We start from the raw sequence: 25718 nt of genomic DNA on the forward strand, positions 1-25718 counted from the left end.
TATGTACTCCCCTGCGCCACTGAGTTTGAGAATAAGAGCAATCGCACGGTGAACTTTGAGTAGTCGAGGGGAAGGGGGATCGATAGTACGGCTCGGGCTAAGGGTAAGCGTACGAGTAATGGGAAGTAATCGATCACGAAGAATAGGGTCCCTTTCTGTCGATCTAATTATGTACCGGTTGTACACCCCTTCTATAGGCTCGAAATATATTTCAAATTCACCGAGTAGCCGATGATAGTGATGGGTTAACGTCAGGGCATTTTTTGGACTGTCAATATCTTGGCCCTCAATAAGGTGAGTGATTCCGGGTTCGAACATAGACAAGATTTGGATTACGTTCTTCTTCGAGTCACTCTAGGAGTCAATGTCAGTAGGGCCGAGTGTGCTCTTATAATAGGATGTCCATACCAATTCTGTATTTCCTGACGCCATAGAGTTTAGCGAATGAGGAAGTATGTGAGCAACTTCTAGATACTCGAAGTCATCAGATTCGTTTCGAAGAAGTTCTCCGTCATCATCTTTGCTCTCAATCCCATCTTGCTTTATTCGCCGCTGGGCTTCTTTCCTATCAAACCGATGGGTGACGACACAACGATGATGGTCGCGGATAAGACAACTCTGTCGGAGGATAGACACGCGCTGCGTTATACCTGTTGGTGCGGACGCCTGCATTGAGGAGAGTGAAACGGGTGTCGGCTGAGGTGTCTTCACCGACGAAGCCCTGACTGAACAGGTTGAGTTAACCAGTTTTATCAGCCATAAATGATATGTACTATAATGAACTTACGTGGAGTAAAAAAATTATCAACCATGTAGTTGGCAAAAAGCTCGACAGCGCTCCGAACTTCGTTTTTCTTGTCTGTATCAAACGAGGAGAACCCATCGAGATAAGCTAACGCAAGAGAGATATCAGGCTCGACAGTATTCCCATCCAGATGTTCGTGAATATACAAAATGAAGAAGTTCAGGAAGGCATCCTTGGATTGCGCATGCACATGCTCGAATGTTGCGTTGATTAGCATCGCGGGCATGTAACCCCTCCGTCCCGGTTTTTCTGCGCCATAATCCTCAATCAGCTTATTGAGAATGCCACTTGCTGCCTTATTTTGTGGCGAAGTTAAGGAAAAGGGCTCTGAAAAATCCAGGAACCCATTGTCGATGGGTTTGCGCATCAATATTGTGGAGCTCTTTGACTGAAGCTGGTGGTCTGAGATTGGGTTGGAGGCCAGGGTTGGCCGAATACCAACGCGGACTCGCGCGGCTTACATGCGCCAAGGCCAGCGCTGCCCCGATCTGTTTGCCCTGTTTGCACGGCCTAGCTACTGTGGAACACGTGGTGAGCTAGGCCGGATTAGGGAGAAGTCTTGGCACACCAAGGCTGACCTCCAACAGAAGGTAATATAATTGCCTAGCGGCGCTACAAAATCTCTCCATGCGCAGAGCTTTCAATACAGCAAATTCCAATTAGGATGATGTATAGCCAGCCATACTTAGTCGTCTACTCTATCCTGATGGTATTCTCTCTGCGGCATATCTGTGCCCACATGTGCAACCCATTCGCGGATGTCCCGAACGAACCGTCGGGCAGTTCCCCTTTTCACCCCCTGTTCAATAAAGAATTCAGGGTTTTGGTCCTCCGAAACCAGCTCAAGGTCGAGATGATGTGCCAGTGTTACGTCGCATGCTTTTCTGAAATCAGCTTTGTATGTCTCGTCATTCACCTTCTATTCCAGCCACTTGCAGTAATCCCTCACAGCTATATCTCGCAGTCCTGGTATCACCAGACGCTCGTTAGAAGCTGAAGGTTTGAGTGACGTAGCCACAGACGCACTCGATGTCTGTGCTGGCAAAACATTGATGCTGATTGGAGGGTATGGCACTCCTGTCTCAGGCAAGCTACTGGCATATTTATACCTCTTATCTGCCTGGTGTCGATTCTCCCGATACAGGTCCCGACGGATGCCACCAGGGACGTCATCATGACCCTCTAGAGTACCGCCATCGTTGACATACTCAACAAGCCGTGCCAGATGAGAGGACTTTAGTTTGTAATGCTGTTTGTCACTGGGGTCTTCCCAGCACCAAGAAGACTGGCATGAGCGCGCCTCACATCGCATACGCTCATAGACAAACCTCCAGTCCGATGGCCGTCCAGTGCTGTTTTCTTCAGCATCAATTTGTGCGTCACGTTCGGTAAGCATCCTTCTAGTCGCTGATACCCGGCTTCTTTTGTCGACCTGTCTTCCCATAGTCATTTCGCCACTATCATCACGCTCATAGTTGAAGGAAATGACGACTCTAAGTTTCTTGCCCATGCGAAGCAGATTGCTCCACCTCCGGAGCTGCCTCTCCACCGGTGTCCAGTCAATGTTCGTAGAGTTATAGTGCTTTTCAAGGTTATTCTGTGAACGATCATTTACAGATACAACAATGTCTGTACCATCCGATCGAACACGCTGATTACGCCTTTTCACGTGTAACGAACTTTCCATCTTTGGCTTCAGAATCTCCGTCCAGTAATCGCTAGGTGTAACAACCAAGTCCTGCTCAGTATCTCTGCACACAGATTTACGGTTGAGTACGATTTTCCACGCGATTGTGTAGCAAATATATCTTGGCGGATTCTCTTCGTATTCGTCCTCCTGGTCCCATCCAGCCAATGGGAGAAAGCCGAGCTGATCTGGTCCCTGCAAGGTAGGGTGCGGGGAGGGACTGAAGGAATATTGGGTTGACTGCGTGCCACCAAAATGCCCTGGGGTGGGGGCGTCATATAGGCTTTCATCCCATGGAACAAGCGTCTGTGCCTGAGAGGTGGTATCAAGGTCGAAGACGCTGTTCGTCATTGTCGGATGAAGTGGCACCGGCAAACCTAGCATTTGTCGTGAGATATTAGCCTGAAATCTACGGAATCAGACATGAATGGCAAGTGGGAAGGGTTTGTTTGAGTAGAACAAGTACTGTACTGTGGATTCTGGCTCTCCTGCTTGCCTCTGCAGAAGCTCCTGAAAATGTTTTGTCTCTTCCAGTGTAACTCAATGAACGTTGAAGAGAAGAAGCCGGAATGGGCACAGTAGCAGATTGCCAGATCAAACTGTTGCCAAGCTTTCATCATATGCATGGGACCTTCCAGCAACCTTGTATATACCATACGTGTATTATTTTTGATACAACAGAACCAGACACGAGACAACGCCGACAGGGGCTCACTCCCCAGAGGTCCACATTCTCGACAATCGAATGTAGAAGCGGACAAGGACTGACTTGTTCTGGAGCCAGTCTTTTGAACAGGTTGGCCTGCTAGACTGGAGCCCTGTTGGCGGCTGGTCCTAGTGATTCCCACCGTTAGTCTCCAAATAGATGTACGATTCAGCTTCAACCGGAATAGCTTGAACAGACAGGGAACTTCTTTCGAATTCTACAAGGCACCAGTGTGGCAATACTGTGGGATCGACAAGCTCATCAGAGCCGGCTGAGATTCACCCGAATGCTAACCGTGTCTGTCGCTTGCCTCTAGACTTGTCAAGACCGCGGTTCGTATTTTTGTAATGCACCATCCTTCTTTCTTGCAATTGCAAGTCTTTCGCAAAGTGCCAGTCTTCGTGCTCATCGAAACCAGCTTCAGGAATCAACTTTCTACATTTGGAGCATGGAAACATCCCCAATTGCGGCTCGGGAGAACTATCAGTTGATAAAACACCTTTGGAACCCAGCATAAGACTTTCAGCGGTATGTGTCCCTTCGTCATCTATCCCTGTGTCCAGAGGAGAGTATCGGTCAAAATCATGGTGGAGCTTCAATGTCTTGCTCGGATGCGACTCGCTCGTATTGTCCTCGCCTTCAAGGTGTCGACGAAGGGATACTGGCGTTTTCCTCTCTGTATCCGTGGCGCGCGTGAAAAAGCTGTCGAGGCTTTGGTTTCCAGAAACTCCATCCTCAAATCCGCTCACTGTAAGTGCTAAATTCATGCAGGGCCACATATGGCCCTCGTTGGTAACTTGCTTCAGCAAATCCTTAGCCAAAGCAAACAGTGGTTCTTCGTCGATGGCCATGCCCGTCGGAATAGGAACCTGGCGAGATTTTGTGTGCCCACTATGCCGATGGTGAATAGTTAGAACTTTCGGGCGGCGCTTATGCTCCAGGACGCCTTCTTCAACGAGCCGCCCATATATCTCAGCCGCGAATATTCGTAGCCATTTCTCCGCCTGCTCCAAAGAGTTGATCCCTGGACGGAATGATTTCGTCGATATCATTGATTTGATCTGGGTTCGAGGATTGACCTCACTCCAGTCATTCCCTCGAATAAGTTCGTATAACCACATCCCCGTATCATCATCCAGCTTTGCTTTAAATTGTTCCAGCGGAACACGCAATAATTCATCCACCTGTTCGGTCTCAAAGGTTGAAGCGATTTGCTTTCCTAACTTGCCACCCAACATCCTGATTTTGGTAAATTTGAAGCCACCAAGGAACTGCTGTATGGCACGATTTCGAACAATTGTCTGCTTATTGGGCTTATTGCAGGCGCTCCCTAGCTTGGCCATCATTTTATTCCGCGCAATTCCTGCAGAACACGTGTAACCTAAGCGCTCCCGGATCATAAAACGAACTGACCTGACGATATCTGCTCCAACGAGCATAACCACATCATCCCAATCCGGGTCATCCTCTTCCGTCTCTCCCTCATCTAAGTCGACCAGCTCATCCTCTTTTCCCCAATCTAGCGCCGTAGTAGGTGGGCGTGGTAGGCGCTCACTCATCTCCCTCTTGACCTCCATCTCCTGCAACATCGGATACCTCTCTAGCAGAGTCGCCCACACCAATGCCGACAAATCAATAAAAACCTCATCAATCCCCGCCTTCTCTATCCTCACCATATTTGTCCAATCCTTCTCTTTCTCTTTCACACTTCCTCCACTCTCCGTTCTCCGTTCCCCAAGTCCACACGGATCAACCTTCTCCGCCCACGCAACCAACCCATCCTTAATCGTACCCAAAATCTTCCTCGACTCCGCCCTATACGGATCCAGCGAAACCTTATCTGTCGCCACATTATGATCACCGTCCTCTCTATACGCCCATTTCCCGCCCTCGCCTTCCCTGAACGTGGCTACGTGCACCGTCATGAGCTGCGGACATCTCGCCTTTGCCTCTTTCGCTGTGATCATCCGCGATATGTTAAACGGCCGGGCGGCGTAGTTCACGGCGATCAGGGACTCCCATTGCTGGACGGCGAGGGGTTGGGTGCGCGGAGTGTTGAGTCGGACCATTTCGCATTGGGCGTAGAAGGCGTCGAGGTCGATGTGGGCGACCACGCGGAGGGGTGTGCGAGGGGAGAATGTCCGGAGGAGCTGTAGGTTGCGGTGGGTAAACTGTGAGATGTAATGGGTGTGCAATGGGGAGGAAGATATGGTGTCCATCGTGATGGCTGCGGGTATGGAAGGGTCAATGAGGCCAGTCAAGACTGAAGGTGCCATTATCTCCTGTGTCCGGTGATATCATGTTTGTGGAAGTTTCTCCATATTCTTCATCCTCCCAATCTAGCTTCAACGCGTTTGTGGAAGCGAAATGGTTTGGGACGGGTGAATGTTGTGGGAATACAGGGTGCATGGCGAAATAAGTCTCTCCCGGTCTTGCTTGGCTTGTCCAGGCGCCCAAAAGCATCCCTAAAGTTCCGGGCAGGCTTGGCTAAGGAATCCCCGAAGAGTGCCAACAGTTTGCAAATCATAGATCTGATCGCGTTTGCAGTATTTTCAAGATCACCTCTACCCTTGACCTATTTTACATTGCTATTTTACATGTGAAAAGGTTAGAAATACAGAAGAGCCTCCTCAAAGCGTGGAGATAAATTAGTAGTTATACAAAGAGCAAAGAGGGACTCATGCGAGCTGTTCAACCCTCAAATATAGGTTGGCTCAGCTCGACTCCCATATCCCTTGCCATATGTTGCATTTGAGCTTCGATCTCATCCTCCATTCCTCCTCCCCAGCCCAGCATCTGCCGAATCCGATACCAGTAGAACAGTATGTCGGAGCTGAGTAGTACAAATCTAAACACGATGTGCCGACCATAATTCTTTATCTTTTCTAACAGCGGCAAGTCGGCCGATTCGACAAGGGCACGGGAGGCCCATGTGCCCGTGATCTTGATCCGGTTAACTGGCGAGCCTAAGAACTGATTGTTTGCTTGCACGATCCTCATGTTTCGGGATATAAAGATGAGCTCGCGCGGCCATCTGGTCTCGTCGCCAAGAATTTCGCGAACGGCTTTTCGCATCGCCTGCTGCATTTCATATTGTAATTTGGCTCTGTCCTTCTTGCTTAAACCTTCGAGTGCTTTTGACGTTGTCCTTTCTCCGCCCTGGTATGGCCGGAGAAGGGTGGCGGACGCAAACAAGTCAGCGTTGTTAACGCCCCAATCGTTGACGATCTTGGTAATACTATTGTTATCGAAAGTCAATAGTGCTTTCCAGAGACGTGCGTATTGGTGCCGGAAATTAGGCTCCATGTGGACGTAGAGACCGTGATCTATGAGCACAAGCTCGGCCTTGCCGTTGGGCTGGCGGCGGACGAACCAGTTGCCAGGATGAGGATCGCAATGAAGCCAACCCCAAAGGAACATTTGCGCGGAGAACAGATCGACCATTGTCGTCATCACTTCGTTAAGTGAGAGTCCCAAACCACCACGGCGAGCTCTTCCTTTCCAGTACTCCCGTCCTGGCTTTAATCTCTCAGGAGTAGAAGTACTGTAGGATGGCCGACGAGGTGTCAACTTCGCACCGGGAAGATCCAGAGGTGTTCCATGGCATCCTGGGCTGCCTTGTCGCCAACCTCCCCGCCAAGGTCTCGTTATGGAATCTTTATCCCAAAGTCGAACACCTTCTATCCATTCAGCAGTCATGACTCGCTTAGAACTTAGTTCGCGGTAGACCTTTGGAATGTATACTCTATTTCGGAGCCGCGGCTCGGCCGCGACAAGCTTGGCCATTCGCTCAGCGTTATCGGCCTCATTTTCAAAATCTGTTTCCAAGAAAAGACGCTCACTGACAAAAGGTACCAAGCTGTAGAACGGGATATCAAAAACACGACTATAGACCCATGTAATAATCCTGCAAAACGGTTAGAGAGGTTTCACTCAGGGTGGGAAATTTGCATCGGGCGCAGGTTTGCTATAGATAATTTAAAAAAAGAAAAAGAAAAAAAAAGAAAAAGAAAAAAAAAGAAAAAAAAAGGAGTTCAAATAAATAAAACAACTCACTTGAAAGCCCACAGATCCCACTTAACTTGCGTCGCAATCTCCTTCTTCTGGATCTTGATAGCAACCTCCCTGCCATCGCTCAACTTCGCCCAGTGTACCTGTGCAACGCTCGCACTCGCCCTCGCCGTCCTCTCCATAACTCCACGGCTCGGATCTCCCGAAAACGATACTCCAAACACCTCCTCAGCGGGCTTTCCAAAATCCTCCTCGATGACGCGCGCCACGTCCTTCCAGTCGTTCTGGGGCGCATCGTCGAACATGCGCGAGAACATCTTTTGGAATTCCGGTGGCAAGATGGCCGATTGCATGGCGATAGCCTGGCCGATCTTCAGGTATAACCCGCCATTGGTGCGGAGGAGTTCGGATAGACGCTCGGCGTTGCGCGCGTGCACTGCGGCTATGGACGAGGCGAGCGGTGGGTTGGGCCGGAAGTTGAGCTTGTAGTCGAGAGCGACCAAGATGCCGAGGGCGAATGTGCGGGCGGTGCGGGTGAGGCATGAGGCGTAGAAGTAGCTGTCAATGGCATATATGGTGCCAACGGAGAGACTGAGGTAGAAGAGGCGACGGAGCCATTTGCGGGTTCGTCGGTAGGTTTTCGCGGCGGTGGGTTTTCCGAGAGAAGAGGGTGGAGGGGGGACGAAAGGCTGGAACTGCTGGGTATGGATGTGCTTTTCGCACTTGATCGGTTGGAGGCCCAATAGAGAGAGGTTCTGCAGTCGAGATCGCGAGGTCAGATGCAAGCTGGCTTTGGGAGCTCGAAAGCAGCCGCGGATCGAGAAGTTTTGGGGCGGCGATCTCAGAGAGTTAGCAGCAAAGATAATGCTCTGGGAAGATCGGAGGCTGGCCGCGAGTGAGCGGGCATAGCTGCAGCCTGCCATAGACCTGGTCCAGCAGAATATCACAGCTTCCGCCTGTGAGAAATTTCAGTGTCTGATGATGAATTCCCGCGGGCATCGAATGCGAATTCTCCCCCAGAGTTCTGCGAATTCTCAGGCAACACCGTCAAGTAACCTCGCTAGCCTGTTGCGTCAGAACCCAAAAAAGCCGCCCGCCAAGCATCCGGCACGCCGCACGGCGGCCGCCCTCGTCCGTCTCGATCCTCTGCTTCTCCACGCCCGATTCGTTTCTCGCTGCGCGAGATTATGACCGGCAGCAGCTCTGCTGGAGAGAAAACCTGCCAGGAATCTCAAAGCTCGAAGACAATCCATCATGCAGGCCGCGATGAGAATCAGACCGAGGAAGCTTCGGTCATCCGCTGTGAATGACTCGTATTCTGATCACTCCTGATTCGCTCGGTATGAGAAGGATATCAGAAGGGTGAACGAAAGCAGCCTCGGTTGAAGAATAATCAAGAGTGCAACAGCCTCTTCTCCGCCTTCATGGGAGGCCCTTGGAATGGAGTAACTACTGAGTAGCGGCCCTGATCCATCGGACGATTGCTTTCATCCATCAACTATCAGCCTTTCTTCTATCGATCTGTGCTGCTACAAAAACAGCCTGGATTTACATTTCGTCCTGCGTTTTCTGTTCAAAATCAATGAGTTATCTTTATCCTTAATTATCCGGAACAGGTCGGGATTCAATCCGCACTGAACACGCTTATCATGGCCCAGGACCCTGAGATCGTTTTGTTCCACTACACCTTCTCGCCATACGCACGGCGAGTGGCCTGGTTTGTTGACCCCGACCTCCGTCTGTTAAATCATTAACGGAGACCAGCTGATTGAACAACGTAACTAAGGTATTTAAATCTACGCGGCATTAGATATTCGCAATGTGTAGGCCAATGGTCCCCCCTTCCTCCTTCTCTCCTCACTCTCTTGAGGATGCAAATGAATACTTGGTGTCCGTTCTTCTGATTAGATGACTGCCAGCTACAACCACCGATCATGCCCCGGCCAGACCTTGCGGCTCTGGGCGTCCAGTACCGGAGAATCCCGGTGCTTATGATAGGAAAGGATATTTTCTGTGACTCCAGGCTGATCATACAAAAGCTTGAGGAGCGGTTCCCCGCTGGAAAATTAGGTGCAGACGATGGGGATGGGAAGGCGATCGAGAAGCTAATCGACATATGGACGACGGATGGAGGAGTGTTTGGCAGGGCTGCCCAGCTGATACCCATGAATACTCCTCTCACCTCGGACCCTAAATTCATTGCAGACCGCCTCGAGTTCTCGAATAGAAAACCTCTGTCAAATGATTCTCAGTCGAATCCGCGGGGAGAGGGAATGGTCCACGCCAAGCAGGCATTTGATATTATGGAGACCACTCTCCTCGCCGATGGCAGAGATTGGATCCTGAAGACAGGAAAGCCTACACTTGCTGATATCCAAGGCGAGTACGACCAGTTTTCCTTGTATCGGTCAGTATTATTGACTGGGTTTGCATGCAGGCGTATGGGTATTCGACTGGATGATTGGGCTCAAAGGAGCCCTTGATCCCGCTCAGATATCAGAACAAACATACCCCATAACCTTTGCGTGGGTTTCTCGTTTCCGGAAGGCCTTATCTGCAGCTAGGTCCACATCCCCCATGCCCCGAACCTTGACTGGCAAAGAAGCGCTAGACGGGCTCAGCCGGGCAGACTTTGCCGAACCAGAAGGCACTGTTGATCCAGCTGATCCGTTGAAATTGGAAAGGGGCGATGAAGTCCTTGTATTCCCGACAGATACCGGTGTAAACAGGAGAGACAGGGGCCATATTGTAGCTCTTAATGCGCAAGAGGTTGTGTTGCAGCGTAAAACAGCAGACAACCGGTTTGACGTGCGCCTCCATTTCCCTCGGACCAACTTTAGGATCCTTAAAGTTGATAGAATGGAAGGAGGGCGCTTATGAGATTACTCCAAGGCAAGCAAAGGAAGAATGTGATCCCCAGCCCAGGCTCTTCGGTTTTATGTTGGGAACCATCGCCCCCACCGCCTTTATTTTCCGCAGTTGAGACTGGATGCCATGGGGTAAATCAGATGCAAGCATAATTGAGAAGAGAACTTAATACAATGAACCATCTGCAGGCAAAGAACCGGGTCAAAAGTGCCGGGATGTATGACGATGAAAGAGGCAAGTTTTGTTGCTCTCCCCTCTCAAAGAGTATCCCGTAAGACTAGATTGCCACAGGTGGCGTCATGCGTAATATGTATTTCCGCCGGGGGTACCCAAAGAGCATTTCTACTTGATAGCATATATGCCAGCTCTGCACAGAACCTTCGCGACACGGGCAATTGGATGGTTGGCAGCCGACACAAACTGTACAATGGGCTGTGGAAACCCGAAAGATCATGGAGCCAGAAATTAAATACCAGATATCTGCAATGACCTAAAGAAAGAGGGGGGAGCGTATTTCCTGTGGTGGCACAGACGTAACGTTGGATCCCAAACAGTGGTCAGAAACGAATTGAGCTTTACTTGTAGAGCGTAGCAGCCGAGAACTCGCAGTGGTTAGACAGATTCGTCCTAGGCCCGTATCGACATGGGTATAAGACGATGGAAAGATTGAAACCAAAAAAAAAAAAAAAAAAAAAAAAAAAAAGGAAAAATTAAAATTGTAATTATTAAGAAAAATAAATGAAAAGAAGAGGTTGAAAAACAAGCAGAAGGGCAGAGTGATGATGCCCAATGCATGTGTGCCTAACCGTCAGAGCCGCTTGCCCAACCACGCAACTCCGAACCCCTGATTGGCCCGTGGAGTCGACCGACACTGCAGGTTTGATTTTCAGCAGACAGAACAAAGTGAAAAGATCCATGTGAGAAGGGTGAGAAGCAACTAGTTTCCGACGCTGTGTGTCCCCCTGCCCGAGAGATCCTTTCTGGTGGCATCAGGAGAGGCTGATCCACCCCGCAGGCAGGGCCCATACAGCCAGAGAAAGTACCGTATACCGGGCTGGGTCTGCGGCAGGGCATGAACGGTTGGGTATCAAGGACCTTATCCAAAGGTTTTCTTTTTTTTTTTAAAAAAAAAAGGGAAGAAAAGGTAGCCAGTAGAAAATCACAGGTGCCCCGTGCCTGGATCCTGATGGGAATGGAAAATGCATTGGGTGAAGCAGCCGGCGCATCGGGATTGGCCGCCAGGTCGCGCCAGGAATGCAATCGAGAACAAGGCCCAAAAAGTAGGTCGTCAGCCGTCGGTTTGGCTCGCAGGCTGATCGGGTGGCGAGAAAGATCCTGATAACGTCGTCCCCATCAGCTGCTGAGGGGAATGCCTTTTGTCGTCGTCGTCGTCTTCTGTCCCTTTTGGCCTCTCACGAACTACTCGGCTGACATAAGCTGGCGCGAGTCCGTGCTTCGCTTAGGCTTCCTCTTTCGTGGCACCAGCCAGGCAGCCCCCGCGCCAGCCAATCGCCCGCCGCCCTGCTGCCCCCATCGCTGGCCCCTCCCCGCGCCGTCGCCTGCCCCAACCCGCTTTAACCACCGCCCTGCGCTCGCGCACCCGGCCTTCCTCTCTCTCTCCCTCTTCCTCCTCTTTCTCTTCTCTTCTCGCTCTCTCTCTCTCTCTATCTTCTCTACCTGAACGTCTGACCACCTGTCCTTTTCCCTGCTCCTCCCTCTTCTCCCTCATACGTTGTCGACGCTCTGCATTCCCCTCTCTCCCTCCTCTCACATCCTTCTTTTCTCGTGGCGCGCCTTAAAAAAGAAAAAAAAAATACATATACAAAACAAACACGCCTCTACAGCAGATTCGCCCCTTTTATGAGGAGGCAGTGAACAACCAGTGTTGCTATTAGGGCTTATTACTCTGTCGTCTTTTTCTCTCTCCTTCTCCAGCTTGATAATATCCGTTCTCTCTCCTCTAGCGAGACGACTGCTCACCCCGTTACCCTGGTTTGACCGAAGGACCACGCTTGATCCGTTCCCTGGACTGGACCATTACCCTTTCGGATCTTAGAAAAGCCTGTTGTTCCCTGGATCCATCGTTTTTCCCTCTGGGAAATACACTTGCTCCCGTCTTGAGATACCTCAGATCCTTGGTTTCCTTTCGCGGCAGCAGTTGAACTGTTACCCGCACTGCCAATCAGCCACAGAAAAGCAAATAAAAAAAGCAAAAGAATAAAAAAAGGATCCGATATCTTGCATCCGGGATTTTCACCAGACCAAGTGATTTTTTATTTTTCTATTCGCCCTCAAAAACAAACCTGACCTTCAGCGGCCTTACTTGCCATCCAAGCGGAAAAAATACTTGCACGTGGATTTGTCCGTCCTCTTTGCCTCAGGGTCTCACTGGATTTCATTTTGTTTAATCCGTTAAAAGCAAGCAGTCATATTTTGAGATTCAACTCCCTACCAGCAAGAGCATATCATGGCACACTCAGAGCGTCAAAATGAATATTTTATTGAAAAGGACGGCATCAGTCGCGAGGTGATCCAGGCTGACATTTGCCGCTATCTTGGAAATGATGCCCTGGTTAAACCTGGGGTCCACCAGGTCCGCTTTCCCAATCCTCAGAGCCCATCAACCATCCTGCTGGCCTCTTTGTTGCGCTCTTCCACAGCTGACAATTTCGTTGCAGGGGCGCCAAGGATACTTTATTCGTGCGTATCGGAACCTGACTTCTGTATGCTCCTCCTCCTCCTTTGAAATCCCTATCCTACCGTTGTCGATTGGCATATCCGCGTTCCAGGTTCGCACTAACATCGATCTTCTCCTGTGTAGGAAATGATTGCCGATCTCAAGGCCGATTCTGCTCGATGGGAGGCGGAGACATCTCGTAGAGCCGAGAGAGGTCACCCTAGAGGTAATTACTATGATGATGCGAACTTGTCGCAAGGCCCTAACGGGGTTCCAGCTTCCTACAATTCATCTGCTATTCACGAATCCCGCCAGCAAGCAACATATGCTCCCGCTACAACCCAACCATACATGGATGTATATGCTTCAGCGCCGAGTGCCTATCCTCCTCAGCCGAGCGGACCTGGATATGGCCAGTCATTCAACCAACCTTCAGGCTATTCGTCAGATCCAGCACCATATCCCCCTGCACCAACTCAATATGCTCAAGGACAGTCATCAATGCCAGTTGTCACAACTGCAGAGATGCAGTCATCTTATACCTACGCTCCTGGGAATCCTGGCAATCCTTACCCCTATGCTGATAGCCGTGCCGCACCCCGTTATACCGGCCAAGGATATGAGAATGACGGCCCGGATTATGCACCAGTCCCCACTACGGGTATGGGCTATCCGCCCACCACTGCTCCCGACCCTCGGATGATGGACCCAAGATATTCCCCTGAGAGCGTTTATCCGGATCCTAGAGGCCCAGTTAGCAGGCCAATGCAAGCAAGGGAGAGAGATCCTCAACGCCGACCCCGCTAATATGTTACCTGTTCCAATATGGGATTTGAACTTATTCTGTGTTCTCCAATTCAAAAAGAAAAAAAAATAAAAAGGTCACATTATACAGTGGCCTCATGGAACAGCCCCAAAGAATGTGGAATTTTTACACTCTCCTTGCAGTCTGCATGACTAGTTTTTTCTTTGCGGCCCACTCTTTGAATCTCTTAGATCCATGTGCTACACTGATTGTCATGGATCGGGCCTCACTGAGATGAGAATGTGTAAAAATTGGCGTCCACCGACGTCAAAACTGTGCATTGCTTTATTCGCAACGATACAGTGAAGGCCAGATTCTCGACGCGCTATTGGAGTGGAGCTTAATTCATATCTCTTCCCGTGGACTACTATTACTTGTTCCTGGATTCGGCGCGTTACGGGCTGGTTTGGGGGTGTTGGCGGAAAAAGGCGGCTTCGTGTATGAACCTGGATCCTCCAGTGATGTTATTGAAAAAAAAAAAAAATTGCCTGGTTGTTCCAAGCTCTTATGTGAAAGCAATGTACAGGGATTAATATCTGCTTTATGTTCTGTTTTCTTTTTTCTCTTTTTCTTTTCTTTCCTTCTTCTTTTTCTTCTTTTGTCTCTTTTAAAAAATTCATGTTGCATCACTGCCTTTGTTACCTCCATGCTGGACTGGACATCTGTACCGAAGACTCCTCCCTATCTCGCTTCTGCTTTGGGAAATCTGCATCTTGGAGCCAGGCTGTCTGTTTTCATAAAGAAGGCGAGGCTATTAATGCTTAGATAATGCATGAGAGGCGTTCATAAACAGGTTAAAATGATAATATGACCTTTATGCTTTTTGTATCCAAGATGACAGCTCAACGTCTTGGGAACCAGGTCCGTTGATAGAATTTGAGAGCATATGCTATCTCTTGAATGCTGCGTTTTGCAAAATCTCGGCTGCAGAGGGAGCTTCAATTGACATCTCTAGACCCAACTACCTCAGAGTACAGATCGATGGTACCCCGTTCACGTCGACTCTCTGGGCTGCACGTTACGTAGCTCGACTCACATTACTGCTAATGCCCACAGCGACAAGTCGCCAATTCCGAAAACGTGACAGACCTTTACACCTTTTACCGGATATGAAATGTTTTAGGCCTTTTTTTTTTTTTTTTTTTTAAATTTCGCCATCGCCGCGCGCGAGAATGGCGTCGTCGAACATTTCGCTAAACTCTATAGATATAAAAATAAAGAGGAAACAGTTATGCATTTATGTACATACATGCGATACAACATAAAGGGAAAGGCAAGAGAGGGCTTCCAAAAAAAAAAAAAAAAAAAAAAAAAAGAATCAAACTCCTCTGCGGGCATTTTATTCTCTTTTTATTCCCCCTTTTTCCGTTTCTTCCTGTTTCCAGGTCTGTAAGAAATGATACACCACACCTTGCGCTCGTGGTATCGAAGGTGTAGCGCATTTTAAGGCCCTGAAAGGATTAAGGGATTGTCGTAGCGGAATGAGCGATAATTGGGTAGGATTCCGTAACTGCGAGATTTGAGAGACAGAGCTTACAGTAGCAGCTCCAGTGTGATCGTAATTTTATTTTATTTTATTTTATTTTATTTTTTTTGGAAGGTCGGCGGGGAATGTACAATGAGGCTTCGGTTACTCGTCGTCGTAACCTTGTGGTATCTTTCTCGGGCCGGGGGGAACTAGAGCGCGACAAGTGGGATAATGTTAGCCTGCTACTGTTCTGAATTATGATGCGCACAATGCCTAGTTCCGGAGGAACGGGCGGATAATTGGAAAAAAAATTGGAAAAGGCGAAGGGTGCCAGGGTTCTCAGGCTAAAGTGATGTGCTCTGAGGTGAAGGTGAAAAAGAAGAGGCAATACGCACTCGGATAACTCATGGGCACGGGAGCAGGATCAACGTCTCCAAAGTATCGTCTAATTGGAGGTAAAGCAACTAATGCGACGGGACCCAATGAGCCCATCAAGATGGAGTAGAAGATAGCCGGTCTCTCGTTCGCTGCCCAGCGCATGTAGCGGAGGGGTGTGGACCAGAATACTGGCTTGGACATGGCTACAACCTGGATGTGCGGTATTTCGAAGGCCTCAATTGAGTCGGGAAAGAGTGTATTCGGGGGGTATATCGCCGGATAGACAAAGCAATTGGGTGTTGAGGGCAAGGAGACGTTCGGCGGGTTAAGGTCTCGGAGCGATGGTGGTGATGAAGGGTTGTGCCCGCAACGGGACTGGATGTGATGCTGCTGGGTCTTGGCATGTTGGACTGGGTTCCAAACACGTAGCTTCATTCCACGCCCCAACACTCAGTCAGTCACCTCCGGATTCATGTTATTGCCAAACATACGATAAGAGAGCCACCGAGCAGTTGGCAAATCTGCCCGTTAGTCTTTCCTCCTCTGCATTGCCCGCGCGCACGGGTTAAATGCCAGTATGCGGTGGTTTCTTTCCTTGCTTGTCCTTGGGATATACTATGGAGCTGTTCAAGCGTTAAGTAGCTCTGGCAGCCGATTACTGGTGATTCAGGAGGAGTCTTCTGAAAAGCCCTTATATTCTACATTTTGGGCTGACCTTGAAAGTGCGTATTTGGTTGCTGCTGCTGAGCGGTATATCTGTCTGACCAGGTCTAACCCGGATGTGCGTAATTAGGTCGGGGCTACTCAATAACCTTTACAACTCCAAAGGACGAGAAGCTCTCGCTTTTCCAGTATGGCGTTAGGGCATATGACCACCTCTTGGTCCTACCCCCGAAATCCAAAGGTAGTGTTTCAAGGCCTCTTCAATTCGAACGCGCTTTGAAACTAATATGAAGTCTAGGACTCGGGCCGGCTTTGACGCCCAAGGCCCTCCTCGACTTTGTCAATGACGAAGGAAACATCATTCTCGCCCTTTCTGGAGGCTCGCCGACTCCCAGTTCCATAACATCCCTCCTCCTCGAGCTCGACATAAGCCTTTCTCCCGATCGGGCCCCCGTAGTCGCGGACCATTTCAATTATGATACAGTGTCCTCCGCCGATTTCCATGACACCCTACTCATTTCCCAACCTGGAAAACTGCGCCCAGGGGTGAAAAACTATTTTGCTGGTGATGGGATTATCGCATTTCCGAAATCTGCCGGTCAGCTTCTCGGGAACGCCAGTCCTCTACTTGCTCCTATCCTTCAAGCTCCGGAGACGGCATACTCGTATGATGCCAAAGATATAGATGCGCCGGTAGAAGATACTTTTGCAATGGGATCGCAGATTGCTCTCGTCTCCGCTATGCAAGCGAGAAACTCTGCGCGTGTCACCGTTCTGGGTTCGGTTGAGAGCTTGCAAGATAAATGGTTCTCAGCTACCGTTAAAGGACCAAAGCAAGGAAAGGAAAGTAAGACGGCGAATAGGGAGTTTGCGAAGCAGCTTACGGCCTGGACGTTTAAGGAAATTGGTGTCGTCAGAATGCGAAAAATACAGCACTATCTAAGCGAAACGGCCACCACAAGTCCCGCTCTTCTGAATGATTCTAGCCCGACTATGTATCGGATCAAAAATAATGTGGTATGTTCCCCTATACCTAACCTGTTACGAGTTATCAATAATACTGATTGCTGCAGACCTTCAACATCGAACTCTCCGAGTACGACTACGACCATTGGGTTCCCTTCAAGGTACCTGAAAACGATGCCCTGCAGCTTGAATTTGCAATGCTTTCGCCTTTTCACCGATTGAATCTCAAGCCTGTCTATGAGACAGAGAGCGGTGCAGTTTACGGGACCTCTTTTATTCTTCCTGATCAACATGGCATCTTCTCTTTCCGAATTAATTATAAACGTCCTTTCCTCACCAATGTGGTTGAGAGACACGAAGTTACAGTGAGACACTTTGCACACGATGAGTGGCCGCGCAGCTGGGAAATTACTGGTGGTTGGGTCTGGATTGCTGGATTGTGGTCGGTTGTTGGTGGATTCTTGGCCTTTGTTATGGCATGGCTCTATTCGGCTCCGCCGAAGGAAGAAGATCCGGTGAAGAAGAAGCAGTAGATCGGGGTATCACACACTTTTGTTGGGCTGTAAGGATTTATCATGTATAACTTGGGTTCCTTGGATGTATATTTTATGTTATAGGGCGTTGTTTTAACCAAAAAAAAAAGAAAAGTCAGCCTCGAGGGTTCATCCTATCTGTCCCTCAAGGGCAAATAAACCAAAGAGCAAGAGAGGAATATACTCTAATCGTACAGGTATATACAAGTTATGTCACGGCATATCACATCAGAAACTAAGGGTTCTTGCAGAGCACTATGCCCGAATGCCCCAACCCCAACGCCTTTCAAATAGATCTACCATCAAAACACGAAAAAACGCCATTATGCAATTAGATTTTCTTCGTCCCACACAGAAATCCCCTTCTTTATCATCATAATCCCCTTGTCTTCTCCGGATCCATCTGTGCCTCGTCGCCGCTTGTCTGCTTTATAGATTGAACGGCGGGTTTTCCGGCATATAGTTGGGGAACGGGGGTTCTCTTTTCCACGACTTCACCCGTGTCTGTATCGGTTTCTTTCGTAAGTGAAACAGGCGCATTGCCTCGGAAGCGTTTGCGCATATCGACCATTCCACGTCTAAAGTTGGACGAAATATCAGTTAGCACACGGGGCTGGAAGAAAGTTGCTGCGCGCGCGCAGGGGGTGATGTGTGACGTACTTGCATTCACTGAGACCCTTTCGGAGCTGTTGGCACTTCACGGGGAGTTGGTCAAGATGCGGTTCGCGCAGACATTCACGGGGGGTGTTGCGCTGGACCATGATGCAGTCCGACTCTTGCAGGCATTGGGCTAAGGCCAGTCCTGGATGTGCGGTATTAGCATGCAAGTTTTACCATCTGGGCTTGGGTGATGGCTTAGGCGTACGGATATCTTTGCAGGAACTCGGCATCTTTAAAGTGTATCCAATGAAAGTCTTGTGCTTGGCTCGCTCCGACCTCTCTGTCGCAATTTGAAGCCCGCTCGGGTCCGTGAACGCTCGAGGAGATATGCCTCAGCGTCGGCGTGTCTCTGATTGGCCAATCTCTTCAATTCACGTGCTTATTATATAATCAAAGGATTCATGATTATATAAGCAAAATGACGTCAGCGGAGCTAGTTAACTAAGTCAGTTTGCGCGCCTCCCCTGGCGCAGGTGCAGCTTCTCTTGAGGTTGCGTCTCGACTTGAGCTGGGGGTTGGCTTGAAGCAGGACGACATCGCACGCTTCCGGTGCCCAGTTTCCTTTCTTCATGTCTTTTTGGGATTGGGGGTTTTGCTTTGGAGTTGTAGTCGGCTTAATGTATAATAATTCCCGTCAGCATCACAATGCCTCGCGTTCCTGTTCTTGGCAGGTTATTCTGGTATGTCCTACTCCATATCCCACATGACGGAGTCACTCGGACAGCGCCTTTGTCTGCGTCGTTTCAAGGCGGCAAGTGGATTTCACTGACAGAATATTTGTTCCTAATCTAGGAATGAATACCTTGCGCTCTTTGGGTCGTTGATATTTATTTTTCTTGAAGGGTTCCTACATCTTATAACTTCCTCACTGCGTAAGCATGCATGGCTCCGATAGCTCCTATTGCGTCGAACTACACTTCATGGAGAAGTCTCCTAATGAGTCTGCTAGCTGCGCCCATCATTAGCTTCTTTTACAGACAGTCCAAGCGGCTATTCAATATCTTCTCTACACCGCAGGTCCTGGCGAATCAGCAAGAAGTTTCCGTGTCGATAGCAAAAGCCCCTGACTTTGTCGATCTGTGTGTCCTATTCGGGTATGAAGCCGAGGAGCATATTGTTCAAACTGGAGACGGATATTTGCTTGGCTTGCACAGGATATCCTGTCGAAAATCTGAAAGAGGCACCAAAGTAAATAGTGGCGAAGGAAGCATACAGAAACGAGTGGTGTATCTACACCATGGGCTTTTGATGAACAGCGAAGTTTGGGTGTGTCTGACGGACGAGGAGAGATGCCTTCCGTTTCGTTTGGTTGAGCAGGGTTATGATGTGTGGTTGGGCAATAACCGCGGGAACAAGTACTCCAAGAAGTCCACGACTCACTCCCCATCGTCAACTGCGTTCTGGAACTTCTCGATGGACCAATTTGCGTTCCATGACATCCCGGACAGCATTGACTATATCTTGTCGGTCACATCACAAACCTCCCTCTCTTACGTCGGCTTTTCGCAAGGAACAGCCCAGGCCTTTGCGACGCTCTCGATTCACCCTGGTTTAAACCAGAAGGTTAACGTATTCATCGGCCTGGCACCTGCAATGTCTCCAGCTGGGCTCCACAATGGTGTTGTCGATTCACTGATTAAGGCTTCTCCCGATGTCCTGTTTCTTGCGTTTGGACGTCGAAGCATCTTGAGCTCGGCGACAATGTGGCAAGCGATACTATACCCGCCGATATTCGTGAGGATTATCGATATGTCCCTTTCGTTGCTTTTCAATTGGAGAGGGACAAATATCAGTCTTGCTCAGAAATTGGCAGCTTATCCTCACTTATACTCTTACACAAGCACGAAATCTGTCGTCCATTGGTTCCAGATTATCCGCAACAGGAGCTTCCAAATGTACGATGACGACGTCGGGCCGACCCTGAATATTGGCGGAGTGGCGCGATATTACAAGCCTGCAAAATTCCCGACGAAGAATATCCGAACGCCAATTGTGTTGGTATACGGTGGCAGCGATAGCTTGGTTGACATTAGCGTAATGTTGAAAGAACTTCCCAACCACACCGTTGCGACGTCGATTCCTCACTATGAGCATCTTGATTTCCTATGGGCAGAAGATGTGAACGAACTGGTCTTCCCTTGGATCTTCGGGGCACTAAGGGACTATGGTCCTGATGGACAAAATTCTTTGGTCGGATCAAAATATGTAAATGGAACAAACCAGATTGACGACTTTGAATAAAGATGACGAGACGCTAGGGCGCCATGTCATGACTCTAACCCAGCAGAATGGCTACCGGCATCAGTGCCACAATGAGGTTCCCCGCCCTGATCTGCCCGCACGGGCATACATGGAGCGTGACGGAAGAACCGGGTCCACCACGATTATCTGGCGCGGGATGGTTAATTCGGTGACACGAACCGCAACTACATAGGTATTCCATGCCTGACTCTGTGATCGGCACCGACAAATCTAGATTTATATATAACTATGGCCCTATGTATTCCAAGGTCACTAGAGATACAAGGTGGGTTGGCAAATTGGTAGTTGGAAATGAGGCCGTGGAGAGTATTTCACCCTGCACACATGCATATTCGCGCCCATTCTCTACAGTGTTTTGAGGAACTTGTAGGTCAGTCTTGCATGCTGTATATTTACCAGACAGGCGTGGCCGGTTCACCGCCCTGCTAAGTCAACATACTTCATGGATACCTTATCTTCCTCTCCGTACTAAATACCTGTAGACACATATGGAGGTGATATTTTCTGAGATCCTCGTCTCAAGGTCACGATAAATCTCCCGATATGTTTTGATACGCATTCAAAGTGAGTGGTTTAAACCAACCTACATGCCATGGCCAGTTACCTCGACATTGTCAGACAGTCCTAGTACATGCTCTGGGAACCTTAACCACTAGAGACCTCATGAGATAGTGATATTCTTTGAGGTATTATTGCAAGCAGTCGGCCCTTTAGTCCATTCGGTCGAAAGGGGACGTCATCAGTGGCTTATGCCGCCTCAAGGGCTTCGAAGCATGATTTCTCGGCCCGAAAAGCTCCTGCATATGATTACAAGAAAAGAGGACGCCCATAAGGCTCTGCTTCGACGCCTATAGGTGCGAATTGTTGCGCAATTCCCCTCTGAAAGACAATTTAATGATCATGAAAGGGAATATTGGGCCATTATGCACGCCCATCCGTCCTGATCTCTATCCCGAAGAGAGAGAGGGGGGAAAAAAAAAGGTAAGGAGAAGAAAGGCGGAAACCAGGGCCGTGGAAGCTCCCCGGATTAATGGCGGCCAATTGCAACCCTAACATTTAGCTTCTAGTCTTTCTTTTTCCCGTCTTGGACAAGCCAGGACAGCGTTGAAGTGAGATGAGAAGATCATCCTGAGACGAAAATGCGCGGGAATGGCTTGGTACCGGTGAACGAGTGGTAGCCGAGCTGCCGATAACTGGGCGCGAGCGAGCAGCTGAAAAGGTGCATTGAGTGCAGTTCAGTTGTTGTGCGCTGGGGTGGTTAAGGTTTGTGTTTGCTCTCTTCAGCTCTCTCCTTCGGCCCCTCGCATCCGACCCGGCAAGTCTTTTTTTTTTCGAGGCTAACCAGTTGTTAACTCGTGAAGCCGACCAGTGACGATTCTTCATTGGCCTGGGTAGAAATTTGACGGAGTGTCTTCATGCACTCTCGATCAGACCTTGGATCCTGTGATAGGTGAGGTACCTTCAACTCCCAGTCTGCCTGTCCCGGTTCAATAATCTGCAGCTCGCTTTGATTTGGCCGAGCTCCCCCTTCAACCCTACCAAGCTTGTGGGAAATGGTCGATTCTCGTCCAATGATCGTCCAGATTGCTGATATCTCTGCCGCTGTTTTAGAGTTCACGAGTTTCAGAGCTGTGACCCTTTCTCTCCAGTCGCGCTTATGACCTAACCTGAGCTCCCAGCTCGAGAGCGATCGACGGGCCGTGTCAGAATCATTCTTTGCTTCGACGGCGAGCGTCGCCCAAGAGAGCAAAAAGCCGCTGTCAAAACGGCGGATGATATAACTACTCCCTTTCCTCGTACGACATCAGGTTCAATCCACATGCCTTTTTTTTTTTTTCTTTTTTTTCCCTTTCTTCTCCTCCTTCACCATTCCATAACTGACTGCTTAGCTGTTGTCTGCCGCTGAAGGTCGAAATATTTCTCCGACAAGGGAGTTACGAAACCGAAAGCCGTCCCCACTGCCTGGTCCTAGACAGCACTCCCCGCCTCCTTAAGACCTGCTGCTGTGCTACAACCCAGACCCTTGTCTTACCTTCACCTTCAAGGTCCTGTTGACTGGAGCAAACCTCCCGTGGATGATCTGCTTTGCCTCACCTCCTTCCGAACGACCGATGCAATCGCCCTCTCTAGGCGGCTGGCTGTGAGAAGGAGCTTGTTCGGCGTTGTGATCCGCCTCACCTTTCGTCCTCTGAGAAAGAAAAAAAAAAAAATAATTTTTTTTTTTTCTTCTACCCCTTCTCACCATCCCTTTCCTCGTCGCGTTTAGGGCCTTTTACACGGGTTAAAATACAGGGAAATAAGACCCTAGCCATCCCTGCGCAAAAGATCGAAGGTACTTTGGGGCCAACCACAAAAAAGGGATAACAAAAAGACTATTTATTCCTCCCACGCGCGAAATCGACACTCCGCGCACAAACATACGACTGGGATCGAGACAGGGCTTGCCCTCCGGGTTGCTTCGGGGAAAATTGCTGCCCAGTAACTGCTGAGCAAGCTCCGCAAAAAAATCATCTACCGAACACTCGGGAATGAACTGCACGCATCATACAACACACCTTGCCTTGTCTCAGTTATTCCTTTTTCGCTGCAATCGGTACACTTTCTCCGCGATTATCTTCCTATCAATTCTGCCATAATTAGTCCGTGCTCATCCGTCCGATCAACGCCGCGATCCTTCCATCCTCTCCCTACTTCCTTACTTCTGCGGTAGTTGGGTTCCGCTATCGACAGATTTGCCCCAGAAAATGGCATCGAATTTAAGGCTCCAGCCGCGGTATGCCATCCTATTTTAAGTGTCTCCTTGCACCTTTGAGTCACTTCTTCTCTCCTACCCCTACCATGTCCTTTCTCCAACGGTTAGCAGCTTGGCTAACGGCTCTCTGGCAAATCAGGCGGGAGTACCACATCGTCGTGCTGGGCGCTGGTAAGTATTCAATTGTTGGATTTAGTGCAACTGTGATCTGAGCTTCTTGATAGCTGATAAATATTTGGCTGCATGCTTTAGGCGGTGTCGGGAAGAGCTGTTTAACAGGTACGGGACTTGTGACCCTGTGTCTGACATCCTTATCGTCTCAGAAATCCTTTACCTCCCATTTCTAACCGCCCACTTCAAAAAACCGTTCGCTATCATCGGCGCCTAATTTGGAATTTCTATAGCACAATTCGTCCAAAATGTGTGGATTGAAAATTACGATCCGACGATCGAAGATTCGTATCGCAAACACCTTGAAGTCGATGTAGGTCCGATTCTTTCTATTCTCCTGCCTTCGCGAGAATTAACCTTCGACCATAGGGACGACAATGTGTTCTAGAAATGTGGGTTAGCCATCTTGGCTCTTTGTGAGCACTAATCTTTTGCAATATCACGGAGGGCCTCGTGTACCTCTGTCGCTACCCTGGCCTTTTAAGGTGCCCCGGTCATAATTTTGAGAATTAGCTGATGGAATCCAAATGCAGCTTAGATACCGCTGGAACGGAACAATTCAGTAAGTTCCTTGAAGACGTTGAAGTTCAGCTAAGTTTCTAGCAAGTATCATGGCTGACTCGTGTGTTTCAGCTGCGATGAGGTACATACCCCTGATTATCAAATCGTTACCAATGCCCATGACTTTGCCATAGGGCTTGAGCGTCACCTGGACTGCTGAAAGGCGAACGGACATAAGCTAACGGAACGCTCGGTTAGGGAGTTATATATGAAGCAGGGTGAAGGGTTTCTCCTAGTGTTTTCGATCACAAGCATGTCCTCCCTCAACGAGCTGGCCGAACTCCGCGAACAAATCATTCGCATAAAGGATGATGAGAACGTTCCTATTGTGATTGTAGGGAATAAATCCGACCTCGAAGAAGACCGTGCGGTTTCGCGGTCAAAGGCCTTTCAGCTCTCACAACAGTGGGGCAATGCTCCGTATTACGAAACTTCAGCGCGGAGGAGAGCCAACGTTGACGAAGCTTTCATTGACCTCTGCCGGCAAATTATACGCAAAGACATCCAAGCAACGAAGGATCGGGACCGAGAACAGAATCCAGCGAGAAGGAAAGATGGCCAGAAGCGAAGTAAAAAACCAACCAGGAAAAAGGGAAAGCGACCCGACTGCGTTATTCTTTGAGAGCACGTCCTCGCTCGTCTTCTATCCTTTTTGGCCTCTCCCCGGTTTGCAACTATTTCTTCCTGTTTCCTTTTTAATTGTCCTTTCTCTTCTCTTCCATTTTTCTTCTTAGACATTTATTCCCCTCTCTTCAGTTCTTCTATATACATGAAGCTCGACGCACATCCGTATCTATTCTCCTTTTCTTTTTTTTTTTTTTTTTTTTTTTTTTTTTCAATGGGCCCCAGCCGCATTTGGATTTATCCTTGGATATCCTCCCCGAACCGTTGGGTCGGATTCGCAGGTATATATATATATATTCTGGTCCTTTTATATTCTTTTTGTCAAAAGAAAAAGTTTCCTTGAAAATTCGATCGTTTACTCGTTTGCACTCATCCAAGCCGTACGGGAGATTACTAAAAAAAATGCTGGTGATGGTTCGCCATGTTTGGAATGCCTGCCTCTGAAATGGATGACTTTGGACTTCCTATGTATATTTCTCATACTGTTTTTCCTCTTGAGGGCTCAATGATGCCGTCATCCATTTTTTTTTTTCTTTCTTAATATACCTTATTTCTTGTTTCTTCTATTTCTTTCTGTTCTATATTATTCTACATTCTCCTTTCTTTATTTCCGGACCGGTTGTTTTTTCAACATTTTGCAGGAAGACTTCTAGGCTGAGCTCGAATTTCTTCTCTTATCGTTCACACATAGAGCCTCAGCTTCGTTTTCTTGCTCTCTACATTCCATATATCGGGCCGAATCTTGCACCTTTTTTTTTTTTTTTTTTTTGGATTCCTTCTGGCGATAATGGTATGAATAGCTTCTAGCATTCGCCTTCTTGGAATATATATTTAATAACCTTTCTTCGCTTGATGCACCATAACGCCTATGCCAGGCTCCCCTTGCCACATTACTGCTGATGCAATACTCTTCAGTGTCACATGGAATAACGCCACTGCTTCCCAATACTCTTGCAGCGCAAACCATCCTCGGGAAAAAAAACCCATGGCCCTCGGCGAGGTCGTGAGATCATCGTTGAGACCAGACCTTTGGAGAATGAAAAGCCAAAAAATCTCAAAAAACCAGGTCGTGTGGGGACAGATGCATGGAGCACTGACTCGTTCTGTTCGTCTGCGCATGA

At 48.8% G+C, this 25718-nt stretch overlaps 10 protein-coding genes across 10 annotated transcripts; 5 read left to right on the forward strand and 5 right to left on the reverse strand.

Moving 5' to 3' along the window:
- Positions 1-3183: 3183 nt before the first annotated feature.
- Positions 3184-5628, reverse strand: CIMG_11809 (sister chromatid cohesion protein). The gene has a single exon (XM_001242816.2). It carries the CDS (start codon positions 5472-5474, stop codon positions 3477-3479), a length of 1998 nt encoding a protein of 665 aa, XP_001242817.2. The 5' UTR covers positions 5475-5628; the 3' UTR covers positions 3184-3476.
- A 93-nt stretch (positions 5629-5721) lies between these two features.
- On the reverse strand, positions 5722-8291 carry CIMG_06714 (Atypical/ABC1 protein kinase). The gene is made up of 2 exons (XM_001242817.2): positions 7255-8291; positions 5722-7105 (listed from the first exon to the last, which is right to left on the reverse strand). The coding sequence occupies exons 1-2, from the start codon at positions 8130-8132 to the stop codon at positions 5890-5892; spliced, it is 2094 nt and encodes a 697-aa protein (XP_001242818.1). The 5' UTR covers positions 8133-8291; the 3' UTR covers positions 5722-5889.
- A 264-nt stretch (positions 8292-8555) lies between these two features.
- CIMG_06715 (uncharacterized protein) lies at positions 8556-10625 on the forward strand. The gene is made up of 4 exons (XM_001242818.2): positions 8556-8926; positions 8996-9032; positions 9129-9588; positions 9647-10625. Exons 1-4 carry the CDS (start codon positions 8859-8861, stop codon positions 10087-10089), a joined length of 1008 nt encoding a protein of 335 aa, XP_001242819.2. The 5' UTR covers positions 8556-8858; the 3' UTR covers positions 10090-10625.
- A 1155-nt stretch (positions 10626-11780) lies between these two features.
- Positions 11781-14043, forward strand: CIMG_06716 (transcription factor RfeG). Its single transcript, XM_001242819.2, has 3 exons — positions 11781-12670; positions 12756-12800; positions 12899-14043. The coding sequence occupies exons 1-3, from the start codon at positions 12545-12547 to the stop codon at positions 13559-13561; spliced, it is 834 nt and encodes a 277-aa protein (XP_001242820.1). The 5' UTR covers positions 11781-12544; the 3' UTR covers positions 13562-14043.
- Positions 14044-14704: 661 nt separating this feature from the next.
- Positions 14705-15738, reverse strand: CIMG_06717 (NADH-ubiquinone oxidoreductase 9.5 kDa subunit). Its single transcript, XM_001242820.2, has 2 exons — positions 15423-15738; positions 14705-15236 (listed from the first exon to the last, which is right to left on the reverse strand). Exons 1-2 carry the CDS (start codon positions 15604-15606, stop codon positions 15190-15192), a joined length of 231 nt encoding a protein of 76 aa, XP_001242821.1. The 5' UTR covers positions 15607-15738; the 3' UTR covers positions 14705-15189.
- Positions 15739-15910: 172 nt separating this feature from the next.
- Positions 15911-17693, forward strand: CIMG_06718 (dolichyl-di-phosphooligosaccharide-protein glycotransferase). Its single transcript, XM_001242821.2, has 4 exons — positions 15911-16127; positions 16199-16309; positions 16367-17085; positions 17142-17693. Exons 1-4 carry the CDS (start codon positions 15983-15985, stop codon positions 17565-17567), a joined length of 1401 nt encoding a protein of 466 aa, XP_001242822.1. The 5' UTR covers positions 15911-15982; the 3' UTR covers positions 17568-17693.
- Positions 17694-17723: 30 nt separating this feature from the next.
- CIMG_06719 (cytochrome c oxidase assembly protein) lies at positions 17724-18536 on the reverse strand. The gene is made up of 3 exons (XM_001242822.2): positions 18433-18536; positions 18228-18369; positions 17724-18145 (listed from the first exon to the last, which is right to left on the reverse strand). The coding sequence occupies exons 1-3, from the start codon at positions 18455-18457 to the stop codon at positions 17941-17943; spliced, it is 372 nt and encodes a 123-aa protein (XP_001242823.1). The 5' UTR covers positions 18458-18536; the 3' UTR covers positions 17724-17940.
- A 201-nt stretch (positions 18537-18737) lies between these two features.
- Positions 18738-20957, forward strand: CIMG_06720 (triglyceride lipase-cholesterol esterase). Its single transcript, XM_001242823.2, has 3 exons — positions 18738-18907; positions 19020-19099; positions 19177-20957. Exons 1-3 carry the CDS (start codon positions 18873-18875, stop codon positions 20466-20468), a joined length of 1407 nt encoding a protein of 468 aa, XP_001242824.1. The 5' UTR covers positions 18738-18872; the 3' UTR covers positions 20469-20957.
- Positions 20958-21837: 880 nt separating this feature from the next.
- On the reverse strand, positions 21838-22734 carry CIMG_06721 (uncharacterized protein; the record flags this gene model as incomplete). Its single annotated transcript, XM_001242824.2, has 4 exons — positions 21838-22270; positions 22372-22457; positions 22522-22677; positions 22732-22734. The coding sequence occupies 4 exons, from the start codon at positions 22732-22734 to the stop codon at positions 21838-21840; spliced, it is 678 nt and encodes a 225-aa protein (XP_001242825.2).
- A 92-nt stretch (positions 22735-22826) lies between these two features.
- On the forward strand, positions 22827-24595 carry CIMG_06722 (small GTP-binding protein; the record flags this gene model as incomplete). Its single annotated transcript, XM_001242825.2, has 8 exons — positions 22827-23262; positions 23381-23412; positions 23494-23520; positions 23646-23725; positions 23782-23804; positions 23946-23974; positions 24046-24055; positions 24172-24595. Exons 1-8 carry the CDS (start codon positions 23234-23236, stop codon positions 24593-24595), a joined length of 654 nt encoding a protein of 217 aa, XP_001242826.1. The 5' UTR covers positions 22827-23233.
- Between the last annotated feature and the right edge of the window lie 1123 nt (positions 24596-25718).

Source organism: Coccidioides immitis (assembly GCF_000149335.2).
Source record: "Coccidioides immitis RS genomic scaffold supercont3.2, whole genome shotgun sequence".
In the NCBI taxonomy this organism is placed as follows: domain Eukaryota; kingdom Fungi; phylum Ascomycota; class Eurotiomycetes; order Onygenales; family Onygenaceae; genus Coccidioides; species Coccidioides immitis.